Here is a 17,813-nt window from a genome sequence, read left to right on the forward strand (position 1 = left end):
TTATATCAGTGTTATGATGAGTCTAAATTAAGTGTTTTCTTTCTACCCAATAAGTGATGGGATCAATATAGCCAGTGACCATTCGTCTCCATACTGATCAGTGCGTTAGTGTAAACATGAGACATGCATTTACAACCACAGTACACTTGAATCAGTGTAACATTTAAGCCAGACAACCTAAGGTCCACTGATTTGGGCCCTACCATCATGGCCGAAATGGATTACCAGGTGGCTTCGCTTATGGACGACGCACACGCCTGTCTTTCCTCTACATCCTGACTCTGAGTATTTCCTTTACTTAGCACATTACTCCGGTGTCCGACAGAACACACGGAGGGGAGGGTTTCTAGTTGTCATTATTCATTGAATACATTGTATGCAAGGTTCCGTCGATGTAATTGTTACAATGAACCGCAGAAGGTTCATAACAAGACTACTTAACCAGGAAACGAAAACAACTTGCCGATGACTAGCGACACAACGAAAATATCTGTATATAACGTTACATAGCTAGCTACTGAATAGCTCTAAGGTAGTTAGCTAGCTAGTGGTGGTTCTTACGAAGATGGCGGGGGTGTTTGAAGTGGAGGTAGACGGTGTAGAGCACAATCATGATCATGGACATCACGCAGAAGAGGCTGTGGTAGGCATATATCATGCACATATGTCTGTGATGAATGAAATTGGTAACTTCTTGCCAGTTAGCGTGGTGCAAGGTGCATACATTTCTTAACTAGCTACTACGCTAATCAGTTATCCTAGCTAGCTAACCGTAGTCTGCCTAGATATATGTTAGTCAAATGTTGACAGCATCAGCCGGTGTTTGCTCATGAAACTGCTGAGACACTTGAGTGCATGACTTGTGCTTGTGTTGCTTGGTTTTCTTGAAAGTACTTTTGAATTCGTGTAACCTTACTGTGACAGATCTTCCTCCTAAGCGAGTCAGACTCTGACCATGACACGAAGCAGCTACTGATAGGGTCTTGGCTGGTCACGGTTTACTGTTGGCCAAGGTTGCACTTGCACGCCTTTTAAATCTGTTCAAAATCAGGTCAACACTTGTTCAAATTGTAACATTAACACAAAATGGGAAACATAAACGCATAGTTTTCATTCATTAGCAGGACAACCATAATATTGCATAATGTCAAATGTTGTTTCCTCTTTAGAATTCTAATGTTTCTCCTTAGCACTGTGTTCTCCTGTCTACTCAGTGTTCCATCAGGTCCAATGTTCATCTGAGTATGATTATGTTGAACCATGGTTACATCGCAGTATGTGATCTCTATTTTGCCAGTGGTACCAGTAAAAGTTGTGTGGTGCACTGTTCAATGCATTTTCTCACCTATGAAAGGCCAGTCAAATGAAAGGGAGATTCATCTTGTTTAAATTCCACTTTGCTCTTCTGTTTTAATTGTTATTATTTGCCAGTCCAGGGAAATGGCCCATTCTCTTGTATTTGACACATCTTTCATTTCAGGCAAACCCTGTGTGTTTAGATAAAGTGATTAAATAATTAGGACTTATTACTACATTGGAGCGATTCAGTGCTGCCTCATTTTTATGTCATCTAATTCAACTATTTGTTTTCCAGTATATTGTGTGAAACAATTAATCCTTTCCTCTCCTCTCCTTTCCCACAGCAGATTGATATCTCCCAGCTCTCACCAGAGGAGAAATGGAGGTTTGTGTCTTACAGAATGTTCTCTCTTTGTGTGCTGCAAATTCAAATCAGTATTCACTTGAAGGACTACAATTAAACCATTTGTCTTGACTTGTGTGTTTTCCAGGTTAGAGCATGCCAGGATGCATGCCAAACATAAGGGCCACGAGGCAATGCATGCTGAGATGGTACTCATCCTTATTGTCACACTTGTCATCGCTCAGCTCGTGCTGGTACAGTGGAAGCAGAGACACCCGAAATCGTACAACGTAAGTCAACATTTGCACAATTCCTTTCACACGAATGTGACGCCGTAGGTCTTATCTCTATGCCCCTTTGTACGTTTAGACAGCCCTTCAGAAGGACGCGTGTGGATTATTGTTCATGTTTAATTATCACTTACTTGAAATGAAGCAAACCTACAAAATGTTTGATATTAACTTACCATAGCGGGTTGTTAGGAAACTGTTGTCAGATAACTGGAATGGGATGCACACAATATCCATATGTTTGCTCGGTAGTTTTGCTTTCCGGATTAGATACTAATCAGATCAGAGTACCACATAATGTAATCACGTTCATTGAGCACTGCGGTCCCAACCTCAGAATACCAAATTGTTAGAGGGGAAATGCATGATGGACATTCACAATCTCTTTAATTGTGATCACAGAGAGTTACTTAAACAGCTTTTGGTTATCTGACTGTGGTGACCTCTCTCTGGAATGGAAATCACCCCTGCTAGAGCGACCTCTACGCTCTTCCGTGGTTTCAGCCCTAGAATACATTCTCTGGTGACTTTAAGTGTGTCAGTGTTGGCCCCGGCAGTGGCGCAACTGGCTGGGGCACCTGCACCGTACGCTGGCGACCCGGGTTCGATTCCCGCCCCGTGGTCCTTTCCAGATCCCACCCCGACTCTCTCCCACTCACTTCCTGTCAATGGCCCAATCCCAATGTCCGGACTCACGGACTTTGGTGCGCGTTCTCGCGAAATTCGTAAGGGTTTAGGGCTGTCCCAATGTCGAATTACAACGGGCGGGAGGGCTTGAGTACAGACTTACCGAGCCCTTTCCGTGAGTCTGCATCGGTGCAGACATAACCTAAGGGAATTACCCACAGTTCAAAGTGTTGTGACGTTTACCGCGGAGATCATAGAAAAATCCGGAAATGAAGGTAAACAACAGCACGCACGACACACGTGCATGGTGCAAATATTAGCAACGTCTTTGTTAGTAAACATCGCCAAGGTACATGTGATCTCGTGAAGTGCTGTCCCAATCCCAAATACCTATCTGAGCCTATGTGGCCTCACACACTCACTCACTTAGCACCTGAGATCAATTAAGTCTGTGAGTCTTTAGTTCTTAGTCTTTAGGGCTGACATTGGGATTGGGCCATTCTCTCTACTGTCCTGTCCAAATAAAGGCACAAAAAGCCCAAAAAATAATCTTTAAAAAAAAAAAGTGTGTCAGTGTTGTGTGCTGCCAGGTGCAATTTAACAGTGGCACAGTCTTAATGATCTGCGGATCTGCTGTTTGTCATTACGGTCATTTGGGGAATGATCTTGCCCTTTGAGATAGCTAGGATGATGTCAGCAGCGTACCACCACTGGGGTTTGTCCCTTGCAGTGCAGGCTTGTGTTGCCAGGCTGTGCAGAGGCATGATGAAGTCATCGATATGCCTGACCCCAAACACCATTTCCTACCACAGGAACTGAATTCTTAGTAAAAAATTAAATGTACAGACTTTTATGAATAGAACCGGAATGACATTTGGTCTCATGATTTGAGTGCAGTGGTGCATGTTCTTATGTATCTTGTATGTTATGTATCTTGTTTAGGACATAACTTTTTTATATCAATCTACTTTATGAACTGGTTTGCTGTAGGTCATAAATGAAAGGAACCTTTGCTCATAAATACATTACGTGGATATCCTTAACATTAGCAAATTGCTGTGAATTATGAAGGGCATAGATGTTCTCTGTCTCTGTGCCAATATGCCACGGTGAGATTGCTCCCCATACTGTGCTATTGAAATGGCCCTTTCACGCACGACACGCAGTGACTGATATGGCCATGTTCATCATATTTGTATGCATTATGGCTTTAAAAATACATTGATGTGTTTCTCTCTCTCTCTCTCTTTCTCTTCTGCAGATGATAACGTTATTCCAGATGTGGATAGTACCACTGTACTTCACCACGAAATTGCACTGGTGGCGATTTCTTGTAACTTGGTTCATCTTCTCCCTGGTGACTGCTTTTGTTACCTTCCGTGCCACACGAAAGCCACTCACGTGTACCACTCCAAGGTAATGCTTTTCAAATCTGAACACAGTCATTAATTAGTTTACAAGTTAGTGTATTAATAACAGCACTGTCCAGTTCTGTATTTTCTGGAAAAAGATACATGTAACATTTAAGGCAGTGTTTCCCAAAATGTATGCCACTGCACACCAGGGCAGACAAATCTACATTGACTCATCAACAGTTAAACCAAAATTGTAGGTTATTGAAATCACATTGCATGACATTCCTTCAGCAACAAAGCAATATTGTTGGTTTTGTATGCTTGATATCATGGTTGTGTTGAGATGTGATGTGAGATGTGATACATGAGATTTATGGTTCTCCAAGAGAAATACGTTTTGGAAACATTAATTGGAGGTATTTTTTTCAGGATGGATTTAAGTTCATTATTTGATATATTACCAAAAAATCACGTTTGTCAAGTCTGTTTGCAGTACATTTTATAATCTGTTATGTCAGTCCTCTACTTAATGTACTTATCTTCTACTTATACATTCTCAAAAACAATACCAATTTTCAAGTTACAGTTTTTATGCAAAGATGTTTTGTTGTGTTTAAGTAAACCACTGACTGCTAGATACCAGTGTTGTTATCTGTCTTCAGCTATTTGACTTTTCCACTCCAAAGTAACAATGTCAACCGAAACTGAGACACAGAAGCACACTATGTTAGCATTTGCAAACCTGACTAGCAACATTACCACGAATGGTTGAGTATTGCAATTTATCACCTTGCTTGCTCCTAACATTTTGAAATATATTGACTCATAATCTCTGCAAAAACCTCTCCAACAACCTACTGAGAAGCGTCCTCTTTTGCCATATTAAAAACCTATTGAGAACCCTCCTTCTTTACATTGCAAACATTTGCTTAGTGACTCACTCACATTAGCAGCAGTGCCATGCATAAATTGTGGGAAATCATGCCTTCAAGTGAACTTCCTCCTTTCATTGAACACACTAGTGATGATGTCAAACAAATCCCATTCTTATCCCCAGCAGCTAGTTGTGGACCCCACATCAGCATTAATACATATCTCCTATTGTTTGTTATTAATAGTTTTACCTAATTGGCCAGCTAACATTCTAACTTTTAACCCCTGATATTTCTGCTTACTATACTCTGATGCTAGAAAATGAAGCTGTCAATGAAAGTTAAAGTGTAGACGCTGAACCTCTATAAAGAAATGTATAGAGGATTGAAACACCTATATTAAACACAAAGTACGACGTTTTTTCAATATTACCCATTTTTCATTTGATCCAGATTTCCTTTTTTTGGACAGAAAGTACATGAAAATGGCAACACGACTGTTGAGGTCTATGGTGTGATCGACTTTGGTCTTGTTATTGTCACTGCCACAATAGACAGAACCCTAACAGAGGTTGGTGCTGTAAAACCTATCCTCTCATCATGGGAAAATGTGCATGCGTAATTGCCGGAAAAATCCGAAAAAATGCTGCCCATTTGATGTTTTCAACTTAATTTATTGGAGCCAAAGATAAAAAAAAAAAAAAAAAAAACACTGATGAAATTTCATCTTGGTTGGTGATTTTCACAGTGAGTTGTAGTCCCATTCAAGATGTTTTGTTGGGCTGATATAATTTCAAATGGACAATATAAACATGGCAGTCAAGTACCCACCACATGTAGTTTTGATAGTGCTTCACAGCTCATCAAAAATATAAAAAACAAACGGAACTCCGTATCTGACTCTAAATTGAAATTCATAAACGTAGCCCAGACTCCGAGAACTGGAAACAAACAAAGTGGGGGCAGCCTGTCCCCCAAACAGAAACTAAACCCTGCATTGACTTACTGAAGGTAGGGGTGAGCCACGTCTCTGGCATGATTAGTTTGGTCTATGCTAAACATATAATTGGCGCCTGCCAATAAATTTAAATTGAAATATAAACATAAACACAAACAAACACGGCTTCCTGTGAAATCCCTGACTGCCCCTTTAATGACCTTTAGCCTAGCCTAGCCTTGAAAAAGTACAACATATTTTTAAATCAGAATACATCACCTTTTGGAGATCACTTGTAAGCTTATGGATACCATTCTTGCGCTGCAATTATTGTGTAACGATGGTCGTTCGTTTTTTAAAGATCCATTAACAATTCTGGTGTGTTCCATTTCATGTTCTGTCAAAGATTTTTTTTGAGCAGATATTCCATCACAACTCCTTTGCATCTAATATTGTTTCCTGTTGGAATGTTTGTCAGTGGTCAGAAATATTCAAATTCCGAATGTTCCCTCTCATTGTTTTGAATGCATTTCAGCAGTTTGGTGACATTACTGGTTTTGCCACTGCTTTCCATTTGTGACAAAGAAACACATTCATAGGTCATTCAACTCTGAGTCTTGGCAGAAGTATTAGCAGTTATCCACCCTGATTTATCTAAAGTTTATTTATCCACCCTGATTTATCTCAGTTTCCTGACTTTGAGCAAAGAGTGAGAAAGAGGAAGTGTGTCCTAGAGTGTCTCTCCATGTTGTAACACCTATTAACACCCACAATAGTGGCTAACATTTTAGCCAAATGGACACACATTCTACTCATGTACAGCAATGTGTGCTTGGACTGGTGTACCAAGACACACACACACAGAATTTCGGAATCCCTGTAATGACCTCGACTTATTCAGCCTCAGAAGCGCCTTGCTTAAGCAGTTATACCCTATGTAGAGTATTGTTGTAATTCACCTAATAGACAGAACCCTAACAGAGGTTGGTGCTGTAAAACCTATCCTCTCATCATGGGAAAAATGTGCATGCGTAATTGCCGTCTATATTTGTACATAATTTACTAATGTTATTTTATGTTACTGATCAGTTTGTAATGCGATTGTAATTGGCATACTGTCAACCCACCTTAACCTGGAGCGACTTTAAGATAGAAGCATGTATCCAGCCTTGATCTAGACATAGATTATCCACCTGGGTGAGCCAACGTTGGATAACCTTTGCTTATTCATATTCTCAACATGATTTCAGTCCATGCAGAAGACTAATTTGATTGTTAAATGTGTGTGATGATGTGTGTGTAAATTATGTTACTCACCCTCTGTTTTCAGTTGTATAAATTGTGATTTAATATATTTTAATTCACATTGTATCTTTGAACAGGCTTGTATATAAATGGTTCCTCTTGCTGTACAAGATCAGCTACACCACAGGGATCATTGGATACATTGTCATCATGTTTACCCTCTTTGGCCTTAACCTGCTTTTTAGGTAAGGTATGCAGCAGCACAGTGCTTATTGGCCAATAAAGCTGATTCTGATTCTGATTCTTATGTGGGATACACTTTACTACCCTCACTCTCACTCAAGTTAAGCTACTTAAAAAAATCATTGACGGAGTACTATACCTTAGAATAAATGTAGATGTCAGTTACACTGTTGTACTATGCTGAGGCCATTTGGTTGGGTTTACACAAGTGAACAAGCAAGAGTAAGTGTACCTGTTCAAACACTTGTTCAAACACCCAACGTAACGAGTTCTTCCATTCTCTTGCTAGGATAAAGCCAGAAGACGCTATGGATTTTGGTGTGTCTTTGCTCTTTTATGGTCTATACTATGGTGTCCTCGGCCGTGACTTTGCAGAGATGTGTGCTGACTTCATGGCCTCAACCATAGGGGTACGTTTTTTTAGGTTGCCACAATATTTGTTTGTGTGTTCTAGATGATCACAGGAGTTGATACGTTTGAATTTCATTCATAGCGTATCGCCTCGTATCTTTTAGTCACAACAAACTTAGCATTCATGTCCAGCCCTGCTCTACATTTGATTAGTGATCTATGTCAAACAACCTTTATTCCACCCTTTTCAGTACTACACAACATCTGGTATGCCTACCAAAAGCCTGTCCGACAACATTTGTGCTGTTTGTGGCCAGCCAATTCTGGTGGATGTCAGTGAAGAAGGCATCATTGAAAACACCTACAGATTGTCCTGCAACCATGTGTATCCTTTAACAAAGTTTGTTTGAAAAGGTGAGCTGTTGATGTGGAATTAAAGTGAAAAGTGCTTGTTTTGTTGGCCTGTTCTAGCACATGATTCTCATCTAGGTTGCAGCCTTAACCCTTGTCATCAGATTCCATGAGTTCTGCATTAGGGGCTGGTGCATTGTGGGGAAGAAACAGACTTGCCCGTACTGCAAAGAGAAGGTGGACCTGAAAAGGATGTTCAGCAACCCGTATCCTTTCACTGTCTTAACCCTTCAGTTGGGTGTTTTTCATGAACTAAGAAACAATGCATTGCCCGTTATGCACAGTATATTTGATTATTTCAACCAGTCAGTAGTTTGTAGTCTGTAGTTTTTAATTTTCTGAATTTTCTCGGACCTGGTGTGTCTCATGAAACACATGGAGTAGGGTGTGTTGAAAAATGTGAAGAGAGCCACCTCCCTTCTAGGAAGGATTGATGTTATTCAAGAATATCATTAGGATGGCTGTATGAACTATGGTTGGTCATGCTATGACTTGCCTTTTTTATCTCCACATGATCGATGACCGCTTTGTATTACATAACACTCACATAATTCACTGCTGGACCAGATTTCTTTAAAGTTTTTATAAAGAGAAGACCACTTATTTCAGTGTAGCTAATTCAGTATAGATATGTAACTGTGTATGTCTGTCTGTTTGTCTCTCTTTCCGTCTCAGCTTAACATTTGTAATACTGTGAAGCATATTTTGTCTCCTTAACTTGAGCTTTAGGTGGGAGAGGCCACATGTTATGTATGGACAGCTGTTGGACTGGCTTCGCTATCTGGTTGCGTGGCAACCAGTAATAATTGGACTAGTGCAAGCAATTAACTACTTTTTAGGACTGGAATGAAAGTGACTAAAAATGTCAGAAAAGAGATTAATAACATGGACAGTAACTCCTCATACGCGAACGGACACCTCTTGGACCCATGACGAAAAGTGTGTTTGTTTTTTTTTGTTTCTAAATGTATTTTGAGTGTACATGCACAATAAGTGCTTACTGGTATTAAAACTAATCTGAATTGTACAAGTGTTTCATACCTTTGTCTGTGTGGTCACGTGTTTCAATGGTTTTCCCTCTGGCTTCTCTCTCTCTCAGTTCAACAAAATATAATCAGGTGTTCTGCTTTTTTCACCTCCTGTCACACATTTGAACATTTTAAGCTTCAGAAGTAGCACCATTGTGAAGAGCTAGCAGATATTTTGTTACCAGTGAGTAATTCTTTTGCAGTATATTGATGGGTCCTTCTATGAAGCATCATCAGTTCTCACTGTTTGTATACATTTCACTATAAAGGAACAGAATGCCACTTTTATTGGTATTTGGGGTTTCTGTCCAACTGCACAATGGTTTTCTTGCACTGATGCACTGTAGACACAGTCAAGAGCTACTAATAAACATTCCAACATTTTCGTTTAGATGTTAATGCATGCATGTGTTGTAAATTCCATATGTGGACGGCATATGCAGTACCCTCCAGAATTATTGGCACCTCTGCTAAAATTGACTAAAGGTTGGTATAAAAGAAATCATCTGTTGTTGATTTATTGTAATCTCACAATGAAAACCAACAGGAAAATCACATACAAGAGATCAATGTGTAAAACACGTTGCTCACAATGAGATTACAGTAAATCACCAAACAGATTATTTTTTATACCGTCCTTTAGTTAACTTCAACAGAGGTGCCAATAGTTCTGGAGGGTACTGTATGAGGTGTTAATATACCTGCTTGTAGCTTGTCATTTTCTTAAATGTTAGTTCTCCCTGACATTTACCAACAGCAAACATGTAGCTGGCCTTGACTGAAAATGAACATCTGATGTTATCTATTAACATTTCATGTTAGCTACTTCATTAACTTCTCATATTCAGTAAGAGATGTCTAGCCGAGGCCCCAGCCGTAGCGCAACTGGCTGGGCCACCTGCACCACACGCTGGCGACCCGGGTTGGATTCCCGCCCTGAGGTCCTTTCCGGATCCCACCCCAACTCTCTCACCCATTCGCTTCTTGTCTCTCTCTACTGTCCTGTCAAAATTAAAGGCACAAAAGCCCAAAAAAATATGCTTTAAATAAAAGAGATGTCCAGCCGATATAAAAAAAGTCAGTTAGAGTTCCAAGATACTAAATCGTTCTTTCCCCTTAGTTAACAATTAATTTCCATCTGACAAGAAAAAGTTATGTTATGGTGACACCCTTTGCCTCATGTTAATATGAAATGATTTCTGTTAAGTATTGACGCACAAAGTGACACCTTTAGCAAGTTTGGTACTAGTCAGTCCACATTACATTGCACTTTTTTTAAAAATTCATTCATACTAAGCATGCATCAAAGAATCTCTGAAACCAAAGTCACTGATAGGAATACAAAATCATGAGTTAATCAAACAAGTTTCCCACCTGCTACTTTTTGGCACATTATGGCAAACATAAACACAAACAGTAAATACCTGTGTACCTTTTCAAGCGCTGCCCTTATAAATAAGTGTACTTAATGTACAAGTTGCAAGGGACAACACAAATTTTGATGCTGATATTTTGTGGTGGTAAGACTTCAATTGGGTCATTTTTCACAATGCTACATGTACTGCAAGTTTAACTGGCCATGTCAATTATGTTATTGTGAATAGCTAAACAAGTAAAACATGAACTTTTTGCCTTTTGGAAATGGGGTAAAGATGACATTTCTTTAATATTTTAAGTAAATTACAAAAGGGGCTATGGTAAAGGTTGTAGCACACATGTACTGTATTTGGCAATTGTGTTAAAAGCAGCTTTTACACAATTTTTGCCAATTACGAAAGTGTTTTTGTCATTTCCCTGTAAAAAAGAGTGCCTAAACGTTTCCATGATTTGCCTGGGGAAAAAATCCAAATACAAAACAAACGCCACACACCAATATCGCTAACAATTTTGAAAAGAATGTTTTGTCTTAAGGGTGCCCAGCATTTTGCACACCATGGTGCAGGTATATCTTCTTTGCTGTACTATGCTATGTGTAATGTCTTTATTGACCACTACACTACTATTTACAATTTCCATTCCACTAGCCTACAGTAAAGTCTTTTTTTTTTTTTTTTTTTTTGTCACAGCACCCTTAACGCGATGGTCCACTGAATAGGTGGTTTATTAGTTCAGGGCTGAACTAATAAATGCAACAAATTAAACAAAATATGATTGTTTTCTGTAGCATTTCTAAAATTGCATATAGCAATTCAATGTAACAAATGTGTCATAACACCAAAGCAGCATGCCAACAAAAACAAGTATTTAATATGGCCAATTTAATATTGAGTACAGCTGATTGTATTTGTATAGAAATAAATAGAAACAGCAGTATTTGTCATTTGTTTAGTTCCATTATTATTATTGTTATTATTAATAATAATAATTTATTGTCTTCGTTAAGAACCAGGGTTAGGTTTAGACTCACTTACAAATTCTCTTAAATTCCTCAAAGTCTCATTTGTAATCTAAAATTGTTGAGATTACAAAGGAGGCTGGGGCGAGACAGGGCTGAGACAGGGCTGATACCCAGACTTGCCAGCAGGTGGCAGTGGTCCTCCTCTTAGTGAACAAAATCCAAAAAACGAAGAAGAAGCAGCTAGAAGACAGTCATGGCTGATATGAAGAAAGGTTAGTAAACACATCTACATACCTACTTTATTTTAACTCCAGTTTGTAAATTAAGTACAACTTAGGTAAGTGCCATTGTTGGCCCTACCTCTCATCAAGATTGTTGATTTATTGACATCTGACGTTAAGAAATAACTTTGCTAGGTCATGGCCTGCAGGGTCAAAACCTGGATTAGCTCTGGCAGTTTTTGAAAGATATTTATCTACACGTGAACACCAAATAAATTTTGCTGTATACAAATTTCCATGTAATGTTTGAGGGTATTCTTAAAATGTCTTCACCTACGCACTCTTAACAAGCCATCAATTGCAGTGTTGCCAAACAGGCGCGTCTTGGTCCATGGGCTTTTTGGCATGTGCAAGTGGGGGTGTAATGTTCCAATGAGTCACCATTTCTACCCTGACAACGAGTAAACACTTTGGGAAACACTGATGCCCATTTCAGATCTTGCATCTATTCCTGTCACAGCTGGGGAAGGCTGCAAATTGGATGGAGTTCATCATTTGCTTTTTGTGTTGAAGCAGCTAACTGTGTGTGTGTGTGCCTGTGTTCTGTGTCCCGTGTCTGTTTTAAAATGAAAATGATCGCAGAAACTGATGCCTCTGGAGGGCTTATTTTTTCCAGTTATGTAACTTTGCGATGTCATTTTTGTGCATAACGGAAATGGATGTTTCCACCATAATTTTGGCATGCTAGCCTACTTTGCCGTTCAGGGAGAATTGCATGTAAGGATTTTTGTCGGAAGCTTTATGAAGGGATGGGTACCAGATCTGTTCATCCATGTCACTTAAATCACGTCACATTGCAAAAGTGGACTATTATGCATCTTTGCTGTTTGGTGGTTTACTAGCACACCCACAGTCCCCCATAAGTAGGCTAGGCTGCCCCACAAGAAACAAGAAAATGTGCACTCTATCCATCTTTAGATAACTGTATGCAATTCATATGACTTTGTTTTCCTCTGCAAATTATGTGAATATTACAAGCTATCTGCTGTCTGCAAAAGTAAAAATTGCTACTCGGCCAGTCTAGGTTTGCAAATGCACATACGCACATACGCAAGTAAGCATAGTTTCTTATTAGGCAGTCTTCCATTGTTGAGAATTGGAAAGACGTGTCTTGGGTGTCCAACGTTTTTTTTTTTTTTTTTTTAAATACAGTTTCATTTTCAATTCGTCATCATGTAGATTATACATTAATGAATTTTGTCATGCCACGTCAATGTCTCAAGGTTCTACATTGTATTGTAGCCTACTCGTTGCAGAGAAGTGAGTAGAAAGTGGAAGGTTGTCTGGCCATGAGAATCATTAATCCCTTTGTTTTCAGTACCTTTAGTTCCTGCTGTGGCATTCTTTAATGTTTGTACTTTAAACATCAGGAAGGAGAGACACAAAACTCTCAGTATGTTTCTCAGTATTGTGTCAGTATGTTAGTTTTACACAAATCCATGGAAACTTCGAACAGGTCTGCCATACCTTTTGCCGATTTTTTGCATCTCAAGATTGTTTTTCTCGTTAACCTTTTTTTTTTTTACTTCCACTTATCCACCACTCACCTGTGAGCCCTGTCTGTGGTCGTTAAAACTGGGACGTTTCCCCTCAGTGAAATTTGATATATTCTTTAGGAGACTATTAAGCTCATTGGAAAACATTTTGAATATACTTAGTATCTGTGTTTTTCATCCTCTTCTACAATTAGCCATGGATTAATGAAACTATTTGTTCATTCATAGTAAGCCTAAAATCTCTGAGGAACCCCCTACTTATTTTGCTTCACAACTTTGCCCATCATGAATTATTGCAGTATAATTTAACACCCTTTATTCATCAGGCCCCTCAACATGAATGGGTGTTTTGATTTATCACAGTAACTTCTAGAATCACTTGGTTATTATTAACATCTACACTTCACATGTCTTCTCTACATACAGAGGTTGATGAAACTCTTGACGAGTTGCAGGACTATGTCAAGAAGCAGCGATGGTGGGGTCGGGTGTTTGGCAAAAACAACTCGAGGCCTTTGGCTGACAAGTATACAGTTGGAACACAAATTGCAATTGGAGGAGTGACTGGCTGGTGAGTTGTACCACATCATTTACATTTAGGCAGATAGATGTTCATACAGTTGGAGTAGACAACACATTTGACAAATCGTCACGCTATTTCAATATCAACATGCACTGTACTGTTTAACAAAAATGCTGTTTTATGGGACCATTACCAGTAGACTAATTATCTGTTTAAGTTGTTCACCTGAGGAAAACACTGGAGCGTTGGATGTTAGCAAGCGTAAAATCCTTACCTACTCTGTGTATCTCTCTGTATCAAGGTTTATGATCAACCAAATGTGTTTTGGTCACTCACTGGGCATGATTTAGGATTGCACCATTAATCGATGCTTAATCAAAGCTAGCTAATCGCAAAAACTGTAATTAATTGTTCAGCTCACAACTCCGTCTCTTGCCTCTGTGGTTAATCTTGTCACTTGTATGATTTGTATGTACAGTATGTCGTCCCCCTTGTATGATAGACAGTGAAGCTCACCTATCAGGAGAGCTGTGCTTCACATGCACTAGGCATGCACACCCGAATTGGCAACATTTGCAATATTGAACTGAAGCTTGATTTAAAAAATGTATATTGCGAATCAAATCGCCGTCAGTCATTTTTCCTGAATCATGCAGACCTAGTATGACTCACCAAATGTTCTTGGAAATGGTCAAGGAGTGGTCCAGACGAAGCTAAGTTACACACTGCAGGCAGATTGTATTACTTCCCTGGGCAAAATCGGTTTGAAATTTGACCATGACCATGAGCGGACAAATGTCTGACCACACAATAGCTGTAGGGGTTTTCATGAACAGTGCGTGATGTTTATTATCACTATTGCGGGTGGGAGAAAATGTTGAGACAGCAATATATAGTTATTGATATACCAACATACAATATTGATAGATTTCAAATGAATTTATTCACATAACCATCCTAGTTATTCAGATAACCATCAAAGCACAATTATAACTTGCAGTTCCATCCATAATTATTATTTTTGTTTGCACATTGTTTGTATCTTATGACATCATATTGGCTTTTTTGTGTTATTATACCATAGGAATAACATTGTGATTGTATCAGATGTGATCCCATCCCTGTTTACTTTGATTATCAATAATAAACTATATAAATTCAAACATTAAGCTAATGAAAATAAACAATGAAAATAAAGGAGAATAGCAAATAAACAATAACGTCCATTCAATCAAATATAGCTAGACAGATAGATAGATACTTTATTGATCCCCAAGGGGAAATTCAAGGTCCCAGTAGCTTAAGACACCATACACAACATACGCTACAACGCAAACAGGATGATAAAATAACTAATCCACATGACTAAAAATGCTGTAATTGGGATGAAGACTTTCGCTATGGACAACAGTGCTAATATTCTTTTTTGTTTGTTTCTATGTAGGTGTGCTGGTTTTCTGTTTCAGAAAGTTGGAAAGCTAGCAGCCTCAGCTGTTGGTGGAGGATTCTTGTTGCTTCAGGTAAGATGTGCACTGCAGCACTGTAAATCAGAAAGGCCACTGGGAGAGTTTAGAGCTCTAAAAAAAAAAGAGTAAAAGGTTCGCACACTTGCTCTCACTTAGTTTACTTTATTTAAGACGAGTTACGTTTCGAGCCGCGGCTAAATAAAGTAAACTAAGTGAGAGCAAGTGTGCGGACCTTTTACTCTTTTTTGGATCTTAACTTTTTGGCTCCTGCACCTTAATTGGATGTGCGCACTGTTTGCAACTAAAGAGTGTAGAGCTCTACCATCTTACAATGTTAAAAACGCTGTGTCTGCCCCCGCACACTTGAAACGAACGTGCTTTCAAACAAGCAGTGATGAAAACATGCCTTCCTTGGCGCTGTTATGAACACGTGCGCTCCTTTACACATAATTTCAGGTGGTTACGTCAACACAACTTCCTGGGTTGCACCCTTGGAGAATGTGGTCATCAGTCATCATCGACCTTTGAAGTTAACACATATACAGTAAATCAACGGCTTTGTGGAAGCAGCATTAAGCCGCTTTACTCCCACTTAAGCTTAGCCCCATGAGAAGATTTCTCCAATTGCCTTAAATTACTACTGCTGGCAAAGAGCCGAAATAGTGACAAGAATAGTAACCATGGAAATGAAGTGAGCTAGTGGTCATAGATGTTGTTGTCATACTACTTGAAACCACACACCACATAGGCTGTAGGTGGTATGCAGGAGAACCTGAACAGCATGAGTAAGAGTAAATACCAACATCAATGTTGACATTATGAGGGGCGTGGGTTAAAGTTCAAAGAAGCAGATATGTATGTTCATCACTGTAAGTGGCTTTGGAGAAAAGCATCTGCTAAATTAATTAATAGATGTATGATTTATTGAGGTCTGGGTCGGACCATGGTATGGTCAATATAAGGACAAGTTTAATCAAAACGTATTTATAGCTGACGTAAAGATGCATGTCCCCCATCTCCCACATGCCCCTCTGCTCTGTGTAAATGTATTCCTTGAGCCACGGTATGAAGCGACTCACAGCCGCTGCACTCGTACCAATGAAGTATCATGCACAGGTCAGGGTAGCCCTAGCCCCTTACAATGAGAGTCTTTGGCCTTTCCGGTTTACATACTCCTGAAGATTTGCAACTTTATTTATTTATTTATTTATTTGATCTCCTCCCCTCCCCTCCTGCTTTTATTGTATCTCTCAACACCCCCCGAACTGAGCTACAAAAAATATGTTGTGTGCCAATTAAAGTTCTATTCTATTCTATTCTATTCTGTTCTATTCTGTTCTATCTAGATTTAGTCATGTGTTACTTATGTGTGTGTATACAGGGATGGGTTTTTCTGACCAGTCTGTGATCTGTGCACTTTTTAGATTGCCAATCACACGGGATATATCAGTGTGGACTGGAAGAGAGTGGAGCGGGACGTCAACAAAGCCAAGAAGCAGCTGAAGCTCAATGTGGACAAGCCGTCAAGGGAAGTCAAGACAAAGGTGCAAGAGGTATGGATAGACGTTTTTTTCTGTTCACTTTAAACGCATTTATACTTTTCTATACTGTTTTAATGTAAAATCAAATGGCCACGGTTGTATTTTACATATGTTACTTTTTTCTTAATAGGTTCAGGTCTTTGTGCAGAACAACATTATCCTGATGGGTGGATTTGCTGGAGGATTTCTGATTGGACTGGCATCGTAGCTTTTTAGTGTACTGGCTCTGCTTTTATATATTATTTTTTGTTTATTAGAACAACACTCCATTTTTGAGTTTTTTCGCTGCCCGCATTATGATTTATCAATTCTTTTAAACGGCAAGAGCAAAGCATCATGATTTCAGGATATACTACGCAACCTTGTTTTACCATTTGATGGGATTATGCTAACAGAGTGATATCACCAATTTTGTGAATAAAGATATGATTAGCTCTTTAAATAAGAGCATTTTTGCATGAATATTGTAAAGATGTAACTTCACTATATTTGTCTTATTGTATTGCCAGTGAAGGCTCTGTTGTCTGTAGAAAACTGTGATGGGACAATCCGTGGTTTAATACTATGCAAGAATACAGGATTATATTTGGCCTTGGTTTCCTGCTATTTATTTAACAGACAACAAGGAATAGCATGGCCTTTTTTCAGTTTGTAAGACAGGCCTCTTACAGTTCACTTGACATGGCTGAATAGTCCTCTGCCAAAGGATTTGTACTCTCTTAGTCTCGTAGCTCGGAAATTCATTCAGTTTACTTTTTATTTTATTTAGAGGTCATTAATAATCCGTCCTTGTTTATTTCAAAATAGTTGTTTTTCATCTGCCATGATTAATTCACTGCTATAAACAGACATCCACAAGGGCCAAGAAAGTTCATCCTGAAGCTGCAATGAAACCAGCTAGCCTCAAGATGGCACTGTAATATCGTGTTTTGACACAATAACCATGGGACAAATGTTTTTTTTGTCTGATTCTGTTACGTTCTTGGTAATGTGGGGATTTAGTAATTTCCGATTGTGAAATCCATTTTCTTAGATCTCACTGATGGTAAAGTATGTCAGGGAGAGGTCATATCTGGAGACTATGCTGACAATAAGCGCACAAACCATTCTGCAGTTAAACTGCAAGGCATTCATCAAATATCATGTCTGGACCACAATGTGTCCGTT

At 39.0% G+C, this 17,813-nt stretch overlaps 2 protein-coding genes across 3 annotated transcripts; both read left to right on the forward strand.

Moving 5' to 3' along the window:
• The first annotated feature begins 286 nt into the window (after nucleotides 1-286).
• rnf121 (ring finger protein 121) lies at nucleotides 287-9,003 on the forward strand. 2 transcript variants are annotated; one of them, XM_062528687.1, is made up of 9 exons: nucleotides 287-643; nucleotides 1,647-1,684; nucleotides 1,791-1,932; nucleotides 3,821-3,975; nucleotides 7,106-7,213; nucleotides 7,501-7,621; nucleotides 7,814-7,947; nucleotides 8,078-8,179; nucleotides 8,703-9,003. In XM_062528687.1, exons 1-9 carry the CDS (start codon nucleotides 566-568, stop codon nucleotides 8,821-8,823), a joined length of 999 nt encoding a protein of 332 aa, XP_062384671.1. In that variant the 5' UTR covers nucleotides 287-565; the 3' UTR covers nucleotides 8,824-9,003. The 2 variants fall into 2 exon arrangements, with proteins under 2 accessions (XP_062384671.1, XP_062384670.1); XM_062528686.1 differs by having other exon boundaries at nucleotides 289-643; nucleotides 1,644-1,684.
• A 2,483-nt stretch (nucleotides 9,004-11,486) lies between these two features.
• On the forward strand, nucleotides 11,487-17,236 carry fundc2 (fun14 domain containing 2). The gene is made up of 5 exons (XM_062528849.1): nucleotides 11,487-11,611; nucleotides 13,543-13,687; nucleotides 15,084-15,159; nucleotides 16,530-16,658; nucleotides 16,777-17,236. The coding sequence occupies exons 1-5, from the start codon at nucleotides 11,593-11,595 to the stop codon at nucleotides 16,852-16,854; spliced, it is 447 nt and encodes a 148-aa protein (XP_062384833.1). The 5' UTR covers nucleotides 11,487-11,592; the 3' UTR covers nucleotides 16,855-17,236.
• Nucleotides 17,237-17,813: the final 577 nt, after the last annotated feature.

The sequence above is a fragment of the Sardina pilchardus genome, chromosome 24, assembly GCF_963854185.1.
Source record: "Sardina pilchardus chromosome 24, fSarPil1.1, whole genome shotgun sequence".
Classification (NCBI taxonomy): Eukaryota; Metazoa; Chordata; class Actinopteri; order Clupeiformes; family Clupeidae; genus Sardina; species Sardina pilchardus.

Coding starts and splice junctions, on each gene's coding strand:
- fundc2 (XM_062528849.1), top strand. Junction 15,160..16,529: donor GAGGATTCTTGTTGCTTCAG/GTAAGATGTGCA, acceptor TGCACTTTTTAG/ATTGCCAATCACACGGGATA. Junction 16,659..16,776: donor TCAAGACAAAGGTGCAAGAG/GTATGGATAGAC, acceptor TTTTCTTAATAG/GTTCAGGTCTTTGTGCAGAA.
- rnf121 (XM_062528686.1), top strand. CDS start 566: ATGGCGGGGGTGTTTGAAGTGGAGGTAGACGGTGTAGAGCACAATCAT. Junction 1,685..1,790: donor TCACCAGAGGAGAAATGGAG/GTTTGTGTCTTA, acceptor TGTGTTTTCCAG/GTTAGAGCATGCCAGGATGC. Junction 7,622..7,813: donor TCATGGCCTCAACCATAGGG/GTACGTTTTTTT, acceptor CACCCTTTTCAG/TACTACACAACATCTGGTAT.